General features: G+C 40.2%; 1 protein-coding gene across 2 annotated transcripts in view; it reads left to right on the forward strand.

The window, feature by feature from the left end:
* The first annotated feature begins 6,679 nt into the window (after positions 1 to 6,679).
* The window catches only part of adar (adenosine deaminase RNA specific), a 31,546-nt gene continuing 18,864 nt past the window's right edge, over positions 6,680 to 19,361 (forward strand). Inside the window, exons 1-3 of one of the 2 annotated variants that reach the window (XM_036593013.1) lie at positions 6,680 to 6,772; positions 16,659 to 18,804; positions 18,969 to 19,170. In XM_036593013.1, the coding sequence (XP_036448906.1) occupies positions 16,820 to 18,804; positions 18,969 to 19,170 (2,187 nt within the window). In that variant the 5' untranslated portion in view covers positions 6,680 to 6,772; positions 16,659 to 16,819. Of the gene's footprint in view, positions 6,773 to 10,994; positions 11,416 to 16,658; positions 18,805 to 18,968; positions 19,171 to 19,361 lie in introns of those variants that run through there. The other variant, XM_036593021.1, reaches the window with a different exon arrangement.

The following is a 19,361-nucleotide window of genomic DNA, read 5'->3' on the forward strand; positions in this document are numbered from 1 at the left end:
CGGCAAAAGAAAGCAGAAAGTATCACGGCAATGTTTGAAGAAATGAATAAACTTTAAAAAAAAAATATTTGGTAAAGTTTGGTCACATAGCATTATAATAAATTGTAACATATTCTTTTAAATAAAGCGATTTAACGAGGAAAGCCTTGTGTGTGTGTACCTTTCTTCGAAAAGTATAAAGTGTAGAATCTGTACTGAATTTTGGACCAGGTCTGTTTGTGCTGCTTGCAAAGAAGTAAAAGAACTTTTTGTTTTTTTTTAATATGAAATGCTCCATTTTAGAGTTCGAATTGCTCACAATTGGTGGTGCTGAACCAGACGTCTGAAGAGTTTAATGCCTCCCTCGCAGAAAGTTATCACATGAAATTGTTATGAACACGCCTTCTGATGCCAGTGAGTCAGTGAGTGTGTTGACGTTAGTAATCCAATCATAATCAGATTTCTGCAGTTACCTGATTATTCAAATTGTCACGTAAACAGCATAGTCCAATTTCTTAGATCGGAGTAAGGTCTAGAAATCCGATTAAGAAATCAGATAAAGAGAGCTGGACTTTAGCTCAGTAACTGAGTTTCTCAGTGCATGTGTACTCTTACTCTGATTTCTTTCTGCTGTACCAGAAATAAGTAAGCAGGTTTTAACCCAGCACCCACGAGATGCCAACAAAACGCTTTTGGAGCGACACTGAAATGAACTACATGCTTGACGAAATGAAGGATTTAAATATTCTTCATCTTCTAGATGATCTGTGTTCATATTTTTTAGGTAAAGTGGCGCAATGTTTTTTTTTTTGGTTTTTTTTTTAAAAAAGCTGCTGAGTTTTACGTTTACTTCACGTCTTATTCTTCAAGTTTATTGGCTGGTTGCAAAGCAAAACTCCGCTTTCTCTCTGACTCTTGTAGACCTGGAGTTTCCAATTATCTGATTACTCAAGTGCATGTGAATGTGTTGATCGGTTTACTGACAAAATCTGATTTTCTGCAGTTATCGGATTATTAAGAGCATATAACCACACTGACTGTTTTATGGTTGTTAAGAAGTAAAAATTTTGGCCTAAAATGTAATTTGTCTTTTAATCTATTCGTGTTGGAGAGATGTGTGCAGGGCAAAATAGTCCTATAGTCAGCATTACATATAAAAGACACATGTAGGTTTGCTGGTTGTTTTGGATAGTAAATAAAATGGCTATATTTGTGTTGTGGACATTGCAACCCCTGGTTCCATACACCACCACTGTAAAGAAATCACAGTCTGCAAGTTTGTCTACAATTAACCATTTCACATCAAACCACTCTGCATGTTTACATCTCAACAATTAAATTATGCAGAATTTTTTTCAAATCTCATAAAATATTGGAGTAATTTTTGGAGTATTCAAGTTATTTTTGTTTTTCCCCATAATATTTTCTCTCTAGTTTTTGTTCTATAGCCTTTTTAAATGGGCTGCTGCTATGTTCTTGGTCATTTTGCGCCTGTAGAAATACAGTGCCCTGCTATTAGAGCCCTAATGAGAGATATATTGTGAAAATAACTAAAACTGAGGGCAAAAAACACCCCTCCTCTAATGCTAATTTCTGTTAGCTCCCCTATGAGAGTTCTAGTGTTATGTGAGCACTAAAGCAATTCACATGAACATTTCTTGGCCTGTCTAGATTTGAGGCTTTTGCATTGGCAACTTGTAAAAACTTTTCATGTTTTATTTAGAGCCAGTGGATCACGCTGTCTTGCCAAAACCTTGCATCTCCATTTTTGTCGTTAATTTTTTGCATAATTTAAAAACTCCAGTTACCCTGGAGAGCTCACTTAGCTTTATCTACCTAGACAATTTGCCTTTTGAACATTGAGAATTTAATGCTGAAATAAAAGTAATACCATAATAATTAGAGTTTAAATCAGTAAGAATGATGATTCTGTTCAATAAAAATACTAAAAACAACAGACATTATTATTTTGCAGAAATCATTAAGCCACTTCTGAAGACCCAAGAGGCCCTGAGGGTTCTCTGCTGGAAGATAACAACAAATACTGTCAGTAGATGTTTTATATTGGCCAGCCTGGCATAGCTGCATGCCAAAGAGAGAAAGGAACAAGCAGAAAGAAAGACACATCAAGTACTACAACTAAGGAGACAGAGGGGAGGCGTCAGCTCAGAAAAAGGGAGCAATGTTCTATCAGGCAGCCTTATAAATAGTGAAAGGGATTAGTTACACCAGTATTGCTTTCTTCAGGTCACTATGTCACTGACATTAACCTCAACGATTGTATCAGGCTGTTAACAATTAAAGAACAAATAGGACCTGAAACTCAAGAACTACACAGTGATATGCACTCAGTCCTATTCTGTGGCAATATTGACTTTTTGGTCTATGAAATTTGATCGTTTTATACTTAGATATGGGTAGATATTCTGTACTGTTTAAAGGAATTAACAATTTAACCCTTACTGAGGCTGCAGTATGTGAATGTGCACTACACGGGGCATGAAATAATGGCTTCTACACCCTAATAGTGTGCTATAAGTCCAATAGGAGAACCTATAAATAGTAATCCAAAAAGATTATTGATTATTGGCCTAGGGTTTTTGGAGCTAATCCAGGGGTGGGTGGAGGGATGTTTGGGGGGGGGGCAGGGGCAGATGCTTATCAAAAATGTACATAGCTTATATTATCGATTGTTTTTCCACACCAGCCAGATTGTCACTGCAAGCTACAACAGTCTCTGTGAGTGTGCAGCAGCTCTTAGTGAAGCAGGTAGCCTAACAGCCAACTTCACTACCTTAACATGATGATTATCTTTCTACCCTAAAAAAATTTCCACAAATGTTATTCCTAATAATAATAATAATGGGGCCTCATTCATCGATATCATCCTATGTTTTATTCTTAGATTTGTTCTTGGGAGAGGTCCTAAGAAAACGTCTATGTCAGATTCATGATGTGTTCTTAAACCTTAGAACTGTTCACACCTCTGTGCTCTTGAGTGTGTGTAGATTCCGTTCTTACCTAAAAATATATCCCAAATAAGAAAACATTGGTGAATATCAGAATCTTCATAAAAATTGCGTAATTAAAGAACTTCTTAAGAACGGTTGGTGAATGAGGCCCATAATGTTGACATATAAAGCATTAGATATCATTAGAATATGGTAACTCAGCGTCCCTAGTTTCATGTATGAAAACTGCAACCTTTATATGGTACTACCTTTGTATGTAGGCTATACCTTATCAATGTTGACCCCCTCCCCCAACCTTGAGTGTTCATCCAGTAATACTGCATGAACACGTGGGCTTCAGCTCACTTCCATAAATCAGACTAAAATCAAAATCTGCATGTGTACATGAATTGTGCTTTACATACAATGAAAGAGATTCTTTATTTGTCTACCTTTTTAGTATTATTTATTAAGGTTGTTTTGGAACTCCCCCTTCAGGAAACCATGCGTTCATGTCCTCACATGAATTTCGCATTGAGCTGAGGAAATGAACTCCTAAAGCAAAGTCTGCTGAAGTCTTCATCCTAAGTGGAATCCATGCATTATGCATTGTCATCTTTACGACCTAGATGAATGGCAAATTTGGCCAGCCCTGCAGCCTCCTGCATGTTAAGTCTGTAAGTCCAGAGAAGATGGAGGTTTAGATTGGGCAATGGTTTTCTTTTTAAGGGGAAAGTCCTGCCTTCCAATAAAAAGAGCTTGCCGGTAAAGCCGCAAGCAGGAACAGCCCTCCCTCATGGAGATATGCATGTGTACAGTAGCCAGAACAGCCTGAACATACATGTTTTTGTATGTTATTTATGCCAAATGCTACAAACTAAATAAGCTCCTTTTTTTCTCAGATTTTATCAGTGATTTCACATGTTTTTGAAACATTAATGTGGCTTTTAGCTTGGGGTTTATGTCTCCCCATTCAAAGCAGAAGAAACCTCATCTGGTATGAATGGAAATAAAGAAGCCAAGTTAGCCTCAGTGAGCTAATTAGCTAGCAAACTTTGTATGAGATATTTGAACATATACATATATATATATATATATATATATATATATATATAGTGAATTATTGCTTAGTTTGGCTGTCAGCTGTGGTTTAAAGCCATTGCCTTTATGTTTTGTTGTTGCTAGCTTTATGGTACCAAAGTCCTTGCAAAGCTCTCTTGGTAATGACGTTACCAGTTATTTCCTGAGTTCTCTCTTTGAATGGGGGAGGGATCTAAAACCTTAAAACTAAAGGCCAAATTACTGTGACAAAAACATTTTTGAGATCGATGGTAAAATCAGACAAAAGTCTCATAAATAGTTTGTAGCATTCGACTTAAACAGCGCTCAAAAAAGCGCAGATATCAACTGAAGACTAGCTGTTTTTATTGAAGGCAGGCAGGACTTTTGCCATAAACAGACACCTTGCTATTACTTAGCTTGCTAACTAGCAAGGTAGCAGAGTAAATAAAATAAAGTTGCACTAGCAGTCAGGTATGGCAGATTGAGCAGTTTGCTACCTTAAATATCATGGTGTTGAAATGTTAAGTATTTAATTTAGCATTTGAATGCTAAGACTTGTAAACAGTGAAAAGGGAAAAGCATCAGGTCGCAATGATTTGACGCTTGTGTTCACTCGGTAGCTCTCCTCTCTGACAGCTCATCTAATAAACCTCACTTGAGGTATTATGGCAATGGAACAGCCCCTAAAATGGCTTCTGGGATTCCCCTGAGGAAAAAAATGATGGCAAGTGGACGAGGATGTTATATATTGTCCCTGTCACATTTAACACGTTCTTAACTTTCAGTAAAAGTTCATTTTGGCACAATGTAAATGGAAGCTGCCATTTTCAAATTATGTTGAGAAAGAAATGAAAAAAATGGAGATACAAAGTTTTGTTCTGACAGCGACAATTTATATATAATGTGTTTGGTCTTTTGAAACACTTTATTGAACAACGTTATATATACCTGTAAAGGAGTCGACCAAAAACTGAGGGCAAAAGAGTTACAAAAAGCATATTACACCAATTTATATGTAGTACAATGTACAAGAATATATTTCTTTTAGTGATTTAGGATGTTTAAATACTTTTCAAGATCTGTTTTGGAAACCAAAGAAAAATACATGGGGGTTTCACTGCTACTGAGCACTGATTGGTTGGCATTACTGCTACTGAGCGCTGGGCGTTTGGCATTACTGCTACTGTGTGCTGATTGGTTAGCATTACTGCTACTGCGTGCTGATTGGTTGGCATTACTGCTACTGAGCGCTGGGTGTTTGGCATTACTGCTACTGCGTGCTGATTGGTTGACATTACTGCTACTGCGTGATGATTGGTTGGCATTACTGCCACTAAGTGCTGGTTGGTTAGCATTACCGCCACTGAGTACTGATTGGTTGGCATTACTGCTCCTGAGTGCTGGTTGGTTAGCATTACCGTCACTGAGTACTGATTGGCTGGCATTACTGCTCCTGAGTGCTGAATGGTTGGCATTACTGCTACTGCATGCTGATTGGTTGGCATTACTGCTACTGAGCGCCGATTGGTTGGCATTACTGCTCCTGAGTGCTGAATGGTTGGCATTACTGCTACTGAGTGCTGATTGGCTGGAAAGCTGATTAGCTCATTAGCTGAAGCAGTCATGCTCACTGATGTCATGAACGTACGACGCGTTATTATAAAGTCCTATAACTGGAGTTTAAAAGAATATAACAGCTCAAGAATACAACAGCTGTGTTTAAATGTTTTATGCTGTTCAGGATATGAATGCATTCTTCTATGTAACAGTGTTTAAGCAATTACAAGTTATGATTTTGCTTAAATGCTCCGTATTAAACCATTAATTTTGGACTCAGGAGCGCCCTCTAGTGTCTGATAAACCTCAGGACGTTCAATTGTGATTCTTTTTCAAAATATATGTGTGTGTAGAGTTTTGCAACAGTTAAATTCAAAATAAAAGTCATCTCTTTTTTTGAGTGAGGCTGGAGTTACGAGATACTTATAACCCATATTGGAAATGGATAGTGTATTTCTTTTATGAGTCAGATATATTTCAAACACATTGTTTCAATCTAAAATGTATTCATAAAATCTGTTGTGCAAAAAACGTTTTTGGCCATTTTCATGTGTATGTTTATAAATACATTTTACATTTATTCCTTTTCTGTATGGGATGTAAATTAGAAAAAAAAAAAAACATTCAATAGAAACTTTGCAGTACAGTCCCAAAAGGTAACAATAATGAATGAAGATTTTCACCATTTTATTTAGAAAAAAAATGAAAAGTCCTTTCTAAGTACTCAAACTTTCTCCCAATCTGTGTTTTAATATGTGTTATTCCAAAAGCTAATACAGAGAGATACATGAGTTCTGTGTAGGACATATCCTATTTTGTATGTTGTATTGATAAAAAGGCTGGATGAACAGAGTGGATGAATATATATACACACACACACACACACACACACATATATATATATATATATATATATATATATATATATATATATTCAATTGTATTCCTTTTTGTGAAATACTGTTATTTTGTTACCTTTTGTTACCTTATTATCTTATTTTCCTGGCAGTACTTATGTTCACCAGTCTAAAGCCCTGTATCAAATAAATATGGATCAGAAAAAAAAATCTTCGGAGACGCGCTTACGTCATCTACAAACGGCGTCCGGGGCATCTGTCGCTAAAATATGACGCGTCCGGCCGCGCAGCAGTGGCGTGTTTCTCGCGGAGACTCGGACAGTCAGTCGGTCAGGATCTCCAGCTTTTTAACCCTCTGCAGCGCTGGTAAGTGAACCAAACCCGCAGCATGCAGCGCTCGTTTGCAGCCCTTCGTGTTTTAGCGTGCTGGGGTGAGAGAAGCGGGAGAAAAGGCGCCTTTAGGTAAAAATAACAGAGAGAGCGGCAGAAGGACGCAGCAGCGCCGCTCCGGAGCGAACACACAGACACGCCGCAGAGCGCCCAGCTCAACAACGCAGGAGCGGACACTCACTCAGAATCGCCCCCGGAGCCCTGCCTGCAGACTGGGCTGCGTGCACTTAGCTATAAATCCTGCTCTGTGTGGTCGGTCGGTCAGATGGATGGATTAACGTTAGCTGAGATCGGCTCGCTAGCAGCGCAGCTGCCTTATCGAGGATGAAGGCTCTTATTGTGTGATTTGAGCATCGTGGGCACAAACTCAGTCCCCCCCCCTGACGATGAGGAGTTTAAAGGAGAATTCCACCCGTTTTTCCAAATGTCTGCATATTTCAGTGGTTGAGATGTAAACAAAGTCGTCCAGAGTGGTTTGGTGTGAAATGGTTCACTGTAGAGAAACTTACAGACTCTGATTTCTTCACAGTGGTGGTGAATGAAACCAGGGGTCATGATGTAAACAACACGAGTATAGCCATTTTATATACTGTCCAGAACTACCAGAGAGCCTCCACGTGTCTTCTGAGTTTATATGTGTAATGTTGATGATGGTAAAACAGTCATAAATCTGAGAATAAGCACCCTGCATGTATCCCTCCGTCTCTCTTATTGTTTCATGTGTTAACTTTATTTAAAGGGACATTTCAGAGGTTGACGTCTGGTTCCTATCACCAGCACTGTGAACACTGTGATTTTGTAAGTTCCTCTGGAATGGAGTATTTCACACTAAACCACTCTGAATGGCTTTGTTTACCTCTCAGCCGTTTAATCATGTAGAATTTTTGAAAAATTGGTGGAGTTCCCCTTTAACAGCATTACATTGACCTCGTAGTTTCTTGAGCTACCTACATACAAAGGGAACTCAAAAACAAACTGGTTTGTAAAGCAAAGACTCCCACGGGTGCGTCAGTGTGGCAGGAATATCATACCAGTGAAAGTTAACAGCTATTGGCACCTACTGTAAACACATTTGTCTTTTAAAGGGGAATTCCAGTGTTTATTTTTTGTTATTTCAGCACAGTTAGCTTGTTAAGATGTAAAGATGTTCTGAATGGTTTGGTGTGAAATGCTCCGTTTAAGAGAAACTTGCTGGCGCAGAGTTGTTCACAGTGGTGGTGATAGGAACCAGACGTCAGAACAGTTTAATGCCTCTAAAAGCTCCCTCACAGAAAGTTATTGAATGAAATGATTATTGAAAAAGCCCATATTCATGTATTTTTCATATCAGTGTATGGCAGAGATATACATATAGGGCTTTATACTGAACAATAGTCCCCACCTAAGACAGATTTAACACATACAAACTCAAAACAAATTGATTTGAATGGTAAATAAAATGGCTATATTTGTGGTATAATCCTTGGTTCTCATCACTGTAGAGCAATCAGAGTCACTAAGCTTCCCTACAGTGAACCGTTTCACGTCAAACCACTCTGAATGTGTACATCTCAATGGCTGAATTATACAGAAGTATTGGAAAGGGGTGGAATTTATTTATATGTGGCTGCTGTGGAGGATAATTGGGGGAGGAATTGGTAATAATAGAGAAAAACAGTACAAATGGCTGAAGACCGGGTCATATAACTAACAAAATAGTTATTGTGATGCTAATTTTGTGTCTCTGGGTGAGCAAAAGTTAAAAAAGTGACAAATTTTTGGGGCATATATGGTGCTATCTGGAATGGCTACAAATATATAGATAAATACAGTAATAATCATACCAAATTCATACAGCAGCTGTTTCAGTGGGAGTAAATTAGTCATAAGGAAGATGTCAGCCAGTCATCAGAGACGCTTCTAATTCATTTGGACACCTACAAGATTACAGAACAGCTCCATTCGTCGTGACTTAGTACTACTTGGCGACTTAGTTAACTTTATTGAGAGGAATTACAGTCATGAATGAATTATTGGCAGTTGTTGAACTACAATTCAGTTACCTGAATGACTGAAAACCTGAAAATTATATGACAAGCCTAAGTCTTTTGATGGTTCTGCAGCTGTTTTGTAGAACTTGTGACATGATACTTTTTCAATTTTCCTTTTTTGTGTTAATTTCTGGTAACTATTTTTACCTCTTAGTCAGTATTTATATTATAGTTTTTTATTCTTGTTCGTCTCTTGACGTCGATAATCAGCCAGGTATCGACATAGGCCAGTTTTGTAGCACTCAAGCTGCAGAGCTTTCACAGTGCCCTGCAGCAAACCGCACCATAAGGCCTTTAAATACGCTCGTTCTCTGTAGGCCTAAGTCCACTTGGTGCTGGTCCTGTGTCAGCTGTGTGTCACTGTTTCAGCTACTCCTAATAACATGGAGAAGGTGTGCTGAGAACATGCTTTGGCACAGCTGTGGTCCGCAGCAAAATACAGCCCCTCATAGCTCCTGCGGCTTCATGTATTATGCATCTCGGAGGTGGTTTGGTTTCAGCCTCTTGGCTGGTGACACTCCCAGGACATATGACACGAAGCTGATGACCAAAAAAGAAAAAGTCAGGAAATTTGTGCTTGTTGTGCCATGTTTTTCAGATATTTTGAGTTTGTAAACAGGCTTTATTGTGGGGCTTCTCCTTCAGTGCACTGACAGAAGGTGGGTAGTTAATTGTGCCATAAATGCAAGTACATTTTTGATGGATTTGTGCTTCTGTGATTAAGTTAATGATGCTTTTTGACCATTCACATTTAGGTCCTGACAACTTTTTGGGCTTAATTTCACTCTGTTCTGTTGGTTCAGCACCTGTTCTGCTTTACTGTTTCTCACCCGTCTCATTTTCCAGCTTCAAATAAGAAGAATAGATCCTAAATAAGTGGTAAAGAAGCTAAAAAGCTGAAGTCATGTGAAAGTATAGGCAAATCTAGCAAATAAAACATAAGTGCGAGTATAAAAGTATCCGATCAAAAACCTGCTGTGCTGAGAAACATAAAACTGCGGTGGAATTTCTTAGTAATTTCGCATCTATCAGCATAGGAACTGAAATTTTCTAGGTTCTTTTTATTTTGTCCAGAGTGCCTGTTTATTGACTAAAATGGAACTGAGTAAAAAGTAAATTTCCACAGAAATATATGTAAAAGTAGTTGAAAGCACAGAGTCATCTCAGCATTTCACTACAGTACATGTAACTGAGTAAACAGAGCCAGTAAATTCAACTGCCTGTCTTTTGTCAAAATATATGCATAACTAAATGGTCAATATGTTAACAAAGTCATCCAGAGTGGTTTGATTTGAAATGCTAAAAGCTGCCTCACAGGAAGTGAGTGCATGGAATGGTTATGAACACTGAGCCTGATGTCCGAGACATTGTTTTATGATAGTTTTTGAGAGTTTTGGCCTAAAACATATTGTACTCAATTTTTTTTTAATCTATTCATGGTGGAGGGATACATCAGGGGTGTTCTAGGGCAAAATAGTGCCCACATAAAACATTTTCTTTTTTTTTTCAGATTTTTATTTTGGCATTTTCAGATCATCAACATTACATATCGTCGCTGTCCAATGAAAACCATGTATCTCCATTTTTTTTGCTGATATTTAGTTTTCTACATCATTTCAACACAACAGTTGTCCTTTATGTTATGTAAAAAATCATGATGAGTGGAACAAAAGAAATGCTCTAAGATCACTTGGAACAAAATCTCTATACGTTGACTTACATTGAAAGGTAAGAGTGTTTTTGCCTTCTCCTGTGAAGTTAATATCTTTGGAGATACTTGCTTTTCATTGGACAGCAACGATAAAAAAGCTAAGACGTGCAGATTCACTGGGGGGTCTGGATAATAAATAAAATGGCTATTTTAGTGTTCATGACATTACATGAGGACTCCTGGTTCTATTCACCACCACTGTAAAGAAGTCTAGAAACTGTGTGAAGAGTCTGCAAGTTTCTCCACAAATGAACTATTTCACGTCAGACCACTGTGAATTTCTTGAACATCTCTACCACTGAATTGTATGGACATTTTGAAAAACTGGTGGACTTCCCCTTTAAGAAATGCGTCCAATTGTAAACAATTGAATCCTGCTGTGCCTCGTTGGCGGCCTCTGCTGGCCGTCATGTGCTATGAACCTGATAAAGGCTCGTTTGAAACTTAGTGGAGCGGTTTGGAGAGGAATGAAAAGCGAAACTTAGTGTCGCAGAGCCTCGCGGTGCTGTTTGCTTCCACATTTCACCAGTTACACGCTTTCGTTGCTTAGAAATCGCTCGGTCTTTTTAGGTGCGCTTTCCAGACGTCATCTACTCGCATCACCCAGTACAGTGTATATAAATTAGCTGAGCTGTGAGTTAGTTGTGCTGGAGGGAAGTCACTCATGCTGTGAAATTAAAGCCTGTTTTCTCTTTTCCTCTCGTTTTCTTCGACGGTCGTTTTTTGTTTAATGTTCCCGGTTTGGTTTTAGCCTGTAGGCGAGCAATTCAGGCCTGCAGTTCATCCGTTTTGGCGCTTTTTACTGTCTTCAGGCGTTTCGTACCACACCTGAGGAGAAACACAGCGCTGGCTTGCTCTTGGCAAGTCCAGCTACTTCGGTATGTATGCTCAATGTAGGGCTCCGGGTGTGGGTCAGCTGTCGTCTCACACACTTTAAAATGAAATATATCTGACCTAAATTAAGTCTAAAGTTGGCCTCTAGTTCGAATTTTCCGTTCCACCTTAAACGGTGCAGCGGTTAAGTTCTGGCGCGCAGACGCCACTATGTAAACTACTGGTCCATTTAAGGTGGAACGGAGAATTCGAAAACAGAGGCGATATAAATTGGTCATAAATGACCAACTGAAGCTGCCTTAGAGCATATAGAGTAGCAAATATGAGGTTTTTTCCCTCAAAGTCAAACATTCTGGGTCGAGCAGGCGTTTCTGTACTGTTTTCATGGAGTCTCAGTAGTTCCAGTGTGAGTAGATGTTAGGGGTGGGCGATATAGCGAAGACGTTGTATCACGATTCTTCAAGACATTTTCCCGATACACAGTATGCGTCATGATATTATTTTTCTGAGATTTAATAAATTAGAACAGACAAAACGGAAACTGTATTACCACATATCAAAATACTGTGATAATAAATCTACAATTACAGTGAGTTTCATTCAGTGTTTTACAAACTACTGCACTAAATCCAATTAATAGGCCTAATTATGACCACTTTGTAATAAACATGTAGTTAGTCAGTGTTCAAGTACTGACCATATCTACGACATGCCCAGAAAAGCATACTGTGACAGTTTATCATGATAGCGATACATTATTGTCATATTGCTCACCCCTAGTAGTTGTACAAATATCTACACTATGGGCCAAAAGTATGGATACTGGTAGGGAATTTCCAAAGGTTTAAAATATACTACAGTTCTCATTTTGCCAACAACTAACAAATTACACCAAAGAAGTGTTTTTTTTTTGTTTGTTTTTTTTTTCCTCTTCATATTATTTTGTTTTGCAGTATTGTAGCAGTAATTGATAATAGGTTAGCTCTGCTTATTACTCTTTTATTATATGTAAAACAAACAAAAGTTGTTAGGCTAATCAGTTTTAAATGACCGGTTTCTCAGGGAACACCTGATCGACTTTGTCAGGAGCGTCTGAATGGATCGGGGAATGAGGTGGATACAGCTGCGATAATGGTTTTGTTAATGAATTCATATTTTCGTATAAGGAAACTACACATCTCTGCTGGCGCAAGTGTAAAGACTTTTCTCCTCGCTGGGATTAATTGTAAAAGGCTGAGGGGCAAGTTGTGACCTGCGCAGGAAAAGTCTAGCAAATACTTGATTAATTCTATGTATATTCAACATTGTGACCCAGAATAACTTTCCGACCTGAATACATGACCTGAAACATGTATGCATCAAAATAAATGTAATTAGTAGTCATGCTGGGCAATTTTGGCCACCAAAAATGGTCAAAAGTGGTGCTGCTGACAGAGAAAAACAATGAAACAAATTATTAGTGAGAGTCTCAAGTACTAATTGATACTTTTTTAACTGCAACACAGAACAGCAAATATCAGCGATGACCCACAAAAGGTGGTTATATCTGAACTTTCTTGAAGGGGAATTCTAAATCAAATTCATCCGTATTTCAGGTGTTGAGATGTGGGGACGAATTGATTCGACAATGATTAATTGTGGAGAAACTTACCTACTCAGACTTCTTTACAGTGGTGATGATGGTAGCCGGGGTAAAAGTGTCTATAGCACAAATATAGCCATTTTATTCGCTATAAATGAGTTTTCTTTTGGTAGTATTTCACCTTATAACACCCTGCTGGTACCTCTCCGCCATGCCAAAAGTTTACATCTAAACTTAAATAAAACAATGTAGCGTATTCATGACCGTTTCGTGTAATAACCTTTCATGGGGAGCTTTTAGTGGCTTTTCTCACCACTGTGAACAATTCTGATTCTGTAAGTTTCTCTAGAATTGACGTCAAACTACTCTGAATGACTTTTACCACATACCCATTTATTTATGCCAGCGTTTTGAAAAAATCTGTGGATGTTCTGCTGGAGCTACTCAAAATCTATTACTTTTAACCCAGGATAGTGTGTGCCTTGCTCTCCCAGCCATTAGGTCATTTTTTGGAATGATACTGATGCTTCCAAAACTTTCGGCCTTTACTTTATTCCCAACTGCAGCTCGACGCCTTAGCTTCCAAAGTGTAGCGGGTCACGCCAGCCCCATCCTGAAATATTCTCTTCACGAATAATGTGCCAGAGGCAGTGAAAAGAAAAGCGACTGAAATAGCCTCCTTATCTGTCTCTTTGGTGTTCGCCAATGAAGCACCTGTAGGCAAAGGATGGAAGCTCTCAGGTTTAATCCAGTGGTGTTATGTTTTTTCTCCTCTTTTGAGGTTGAGTTGTTCTTTCAGCAGTCAAGTGTTCCTCTGTATTAGGGTCCATGTGAGTCACGGAGTCTCTCAGGGCACTGCTCTTCTGTCGCTTCCCATGAAGTCAGCATTAGTGGGGAAGGAGAATGTGTACGTGAGCTCCCACCAATGAAGTGTAATCAGGTGTGCGGAGGGATAGTTGATGTGGACGCAGCTCTATATCTGGGATTTGGGGGGTGGTTCTGAGATTTTTTGCTCAGAACTTGAAGGTTCACATTCGTTACTTACCACCAGTCAAATTAGAGGGGCTGCTTTTACTCAAAAAGGGCTGGGGGGGCATTACGCAAGGGCAGAGTGCCTGAATGTGTTGCTCTCAGCTGTTCGTTTATTAAGGCAAAGGTAAAAGAGGGTCAGATGCATTGTTTTTGCACCCTTTACTGGCACCAACTTCAGGTTAGACGATGCTTCCACATTAACGCTGAATGATGAAGAACTCCGATCTGACGGTTCTCATTAATCACAATGTAATCGGGTTTCATCGATGATGGACAAGTAACCTGATGACGATGTGTAAAAGGTGGTAATTGCCATTGTCGTAAAAAAGAACTAAGAGACGATTAGAGAGGACTAAATTAACATTAAACAGCTTGAAAAATCCGTCGGGAAACTGGGGTCATGTTTAAAAAGTGTTCCGGCTAGCGTAGCCGGTTTTCGAGTGAGGAGGGGAAGTTTAGGAAATTGTCTGTTATTTCTTACTGCTATACATTGTAAAGCTACATTTACTGCACAGATTTCCCTTAATTTACATAATATTAATGAATGGAATCAAAATTATTTTTAGATATCACCTAGAGCTGGGCGATATGGCCAAAAACGTTATCACGATAAACAAAATTCATATCGTTCGATATCGATACATATCGCGATAAATGTCAAATCATGATTTCTTTCACGTTTGAAGGCTGATTTTGCTCCTGGGTGGTTAACTGTGGTTTTAAACTATCACTTATGGTCCGATCATGACGAACACTCGGCAAACAGTGGAACATTTCACTAATCTGTCTTGGGAAAGTGGGAGAAAGTGTCTGAGCTGTTTTTATCAGCTTGAAAAGCACAGCTGCAATTTTTGTAATAGCCATGATTTAAGAAAGAAAACAGATTATTTTTAGCTGTCTGGTGACGAGCGCTCGGCTACCCCGTTACAAATGCTAAACAAGTGGCCAACAACAGCGCTGAACTCTTTCTCAACAACGCCAACTCGGTTCGGTAGGTCACTGCTGTCACTCCTACCACACCCATGTCAGAGCATATCACAGTATTCAGACACCAGCTAGCGATGACTGGATTTCTCTATGCTACCGTAGTAGTTTAAGGGGTGAACCGCAGTATATCTGACGTTCGCTGTGTGAAAGCATTATCAGGGCTTTTGCTAAAACGTGGAAGTGTGAGAATGGTGTATAATATCGAACATTTATCGAACCTGTCTTATCGCTCTATCAAGGAAAAGTTATGTCGCGATACTTATTGTTATCGTTTTATTGCCCAGCCCTACTATCACCCAAGCCTAGTTCACACAGCTCAAAAAAAAAAAAAAACACCAGATCTGTCTGTCATGTTACGAAAAAAAAATCAGATTTGTGCCACTTTAGCCTGGTAATATGAATGTAGTTATTTTATGTGGTTACTTTCCAAAAAATTGTAAATGGTAACTTTACAGTACAAGGAGAAAACATTTTTAATGTAATGCTTATGATTTATTTTGGACTGTTCTATTGGATCATTCATCCTGAATGTTAACACAATGCAAAAGGCAGCCTTTTTTTTCAAATGGGGCAAAAATACATGGAGAAACAAGGTTTTAATTTGATAAAATGCTACACGTCAGTTTTTTACATAGCAATACATTGAAATGTTTCCCCTGCTTTTTCGTACAGTTATGTAAATTGTACATATGTTTTCTAAACCTTTTTGTTGTTTGTAACTGAAATAAAATATAAAAGAAGTAGCATTACGGACTAAACGCACTAAAATAAGGTTTGCGTGCACTGCTGAGATATGGTGACAGTACTACATAATTCGTTTACGTTTTTGGTAGACATGTTCTTCACCAAGTTTTGGCTCAGTTCTCTTTCAATGCACTCACAATCATCAGATGTATCCCTTGTTGGGTTCCAGAACACAGTGGATGTTGCAAAATTTATTCACGTGTTTTGTGCAATTACGTATTTCCACAAAGAAAGTGGACAAAAATTTCTTCTCAGATTTTTCACCGGTTGTAATCTTTCTGCTATTCATAATTTTTCATTTACTGAAATTATGTTCCCAATTTTAGAACTCGTCTTGATCACACATTTATAATCTCAGTAGGCCCATTGAGAAGCCCCTGCCGCTTATCTGTTATGAGTCAGAAACAAAGAACAAATATAAGGCTGGAAAGAAAATGTGATGGTTGTGCTCTCAGTTTTTGCTTCTGGCCTAAAGTATTACGCGAGTCCAACAACAAAACACTGTTCTTTTAATGAGTGTTTTTTTGCTGTTACCTTATTGTGGTTACAGTGGGACACAGTGTCCTTGAGTGTGCCCTCGTCTCTCCGGTTCCCTGTGTGTATTTTTTTTTTTTTTTCTTCTTCTTCTTTTTTTCCTGATGTACTGTCTCACTTTTCCCTCCCCATGAGGATCTGCATATTACTTGCTAAGCCAGGAATAAATCGTCTGTGTCACAGCAAACATGAATAATTAATCCAGGAGCCTTTTACCAAGTTATTTAGTTACAGTAGTCTAGTCTGAGAGCTAGAAATATGCACCTGGGTTGCTCTCATTTGTGTGCAGGGAAAGCGCATGTTATTTTTTTCCCTGTTTATATGTGTGTTTTTTTTCCTAGCTTTTTTTTTTTTTTAATACATTCTCATTTTCACATTCCATGTTTGCTTTTTTTCCATTTCTACCAGGTGAACCTGAGCCTCACATTTGGCCCCCCACCAACATAACCAGATAAAACATCAGTTGTTGATTGCCGTATTGGTCCTCGTTTTTACATCCTACCTCTCGCTCTACGTCAGTGAGCAGTGAGACAGTGCCCTGGACCCTCCTTGCCCTCCACCCCTGCGCTATGAGCAGAGGTAGAGGAGGGCCTTCCAAAGAGCACCAGCGATTCTCCCTCCCAACCAATCAAGGAAAGTCCAGATTAGGATTCTCCTCCCAAACATTCCAGACTCACTCCAGGACCTCTCGTGTCCCAAGCCCCAACTCCGTCTTTGATAGGTTTCAGCATCCTCCCCTTTATTCATACCCAAATTCTCCTGGAGCCTCTCCCCGTGGCCCTATTCTTCCTACTCCTCCTTTGCCTGGAATTTCCCAAGCTAACCCTCAGACCTCTGCACCAAATGGAGTAGGACGTAGTGACGAAGCAAAAGACTTTCACCAGCAGCAGATTCTGTTCCTTAGGGGCCAGATCGTCCAGGCACCCAAGTTTAGGGCGCCCCAGCGGGGAGAGGCCCCGAACTCCAGTGGGAATCACCAGCATCAAACAGGACATTACAGTTCCAACTTCACAAAAAGTGGGGGCTATAGCTGGGACAGGCCAAACTGGGAAAAGGGGCCACAAACTGGGTATCCTTCTGGTCCCAAGAAACCATCTGGGTGGGAGTACTCAAAAGGCCAGCATTATCAGAATCAGTACGTTAAAGGTCACTGGGACAGTGATATCTCCTCTCTGTCTGCAGGCTTCCATAGTCTGTCACTAGAGGAGAACCGCTCTGCAAAGCCAGATAACTTCGAGACTGTTTCATCCTGTAGTAGTTCTGGAAGTAGGGCTTCCAGTTCACTCTCCACAGTTAGATATTCCCTTCGGCTCACTCCTGAAAACCAGAAGCAGGTCATCAGTGTTTTGGCATCACTTGGGCCAGGTGAGACAATCCAGGCCAAGGTCTTGGCCAGAAAGCTTCACCTGCCTAAAAAGATTGTTAACCAAGCCCTTTACACATTATACAGCTCACACCAAGCAGTTAAGCAAGGAGAGACCCCCCCTCTTTGGAGACTTCGGACAGAAAGTGACGCTCAACCCTTGAAAGGGACAGACAGACCACAGTACGCGGTCAAATCTGATAAAAGGGTTGCTCAGGAAACATCAATAAAGCAAGAGGAGGACGTCAGCAGGGTAAGAAAACCAGACAACGACGACGACCCTGAGGCCACAGCTGCTGTAGAGGCCAGTGGTGGTTCCAGCGAGGAATCTGAAGACTCTGAAAAAGAGACCTCTTTGCAAGTGTTAGACTCTGACCAGGGTCAAGAGACATTTTCATCCTCCGCGCAGGAAGCGAATTTTGTCACCGCTATGGAATCAAAGGACAATAAAGAGCTGATCGTACAGTACCTCTATGAGGCTGGCAAGGCCAGTGCATTGTTGATCGCCAAAAACCTGGGCTTGCGAAATGCCAAGCAGGTCAATCCTACACTGTATGCCATGGAGAAACAGGGAGAACTGAGCCGTGACACAAGCCATGCACCACCGTCTTGGGAGCTGACTGCACACCGACGTGAAAAGATGGACCGGCAACGGAAAGCCAACGCTACGGTAAAGCAGGAGGAGTTGGAGCTGGCTGATCCGGCAACCCTGATTACTTCAGACATGGGTGAACTCACTGAGACCATGGAGGAGACCATGGAGGAGAACAAAGAGGCTGTTTTGGGAAACGGAACTGTTGTACAGCAGTCGCAAGCAGACATGAATACCATACCTGGCCTTGAGCAAATTCCCCCAGACCCCAATGATCTCTCGTCCCGCAGTTGTGTTTCCTACCCTCACGCTGCAGATCGCCCATCATACTACCAGGCAGACGACAGAAACGGTGGAGGGCAGTCGCAGTGGGCATCGGACGACATCCCAGAGTACTTGAACACCATCCGGTCGGAGGTCGCCGTGTCGCTGGCTGCACCACTGCCTCCAGCTCAGAGTTCTGAGGCCAGCAAGCTGCAGAAGCTGCGAGAGGCCCGCAGCAAAAACCCAGTCAGTGGTCTGATGGAGTATGCACAGTACCTTGGCCTCAACTGCGAATTCCTCCTGCTGGACCAGTCAGGACCCTCTCATGACCCCAGGTTAGCTACATTTACAATGTGGGTGGATCAGGGGGTCGAATTCCATGACCTCAGTTTCATAACGATGCCTCAGGAATCTCAAACTTTCGATAAGGCATGAGTTCATGAAATCTAGTTATTGTAGTCTGCTGCATGTTTGTCATTCATCACTGAACCGCCCTTAGGTTCCGAATGCAGGTGATGCTCGATGGGCGCAGATTCCCGGCGGCTGAAGCCTCAAACAAGAAAGTGGCGAAGAAGGATGCGGCTGCACTGACCCTGCGGATTCTCTCCAGAGAACTGGAGGGAACTGAGGGAGAGGAGGCGGAAGAAGAGCAACCTGCCACGACAACAGCAGAATCGAATGATTTTGCTGAGGATACTTATGTGAGTCATTTATTTTTCTCTGTGCATCTTTGATATATCTTAGGGATGGTGTAGAGTTTAAGTGATTGTTAAAGATTAAAACTTACTCAATTTTGTTCTTATTCCAAATGTAGTTGATCAACCAAGACCTTAATGTTTCAGTTTTTTTAGCTTATACTCCAGTGGTGAGCATTATGAACACTGCGTGCACA

This window comes from Colossoma macropomum, unplaced genomic scaffold, assembly GCF_904425465.1.
Source record: "Colossoma macropomum unplaced genomic scaffold, Colossoma_macropomum, whole genome shotgun sequence".
Classification (NCBI taxonomy): Eukaryota; Metazoa; Chordata; class Actinopteri; order Characiformes; family Serrasalmidae; genus Colossoma; species Colossoma macropomum.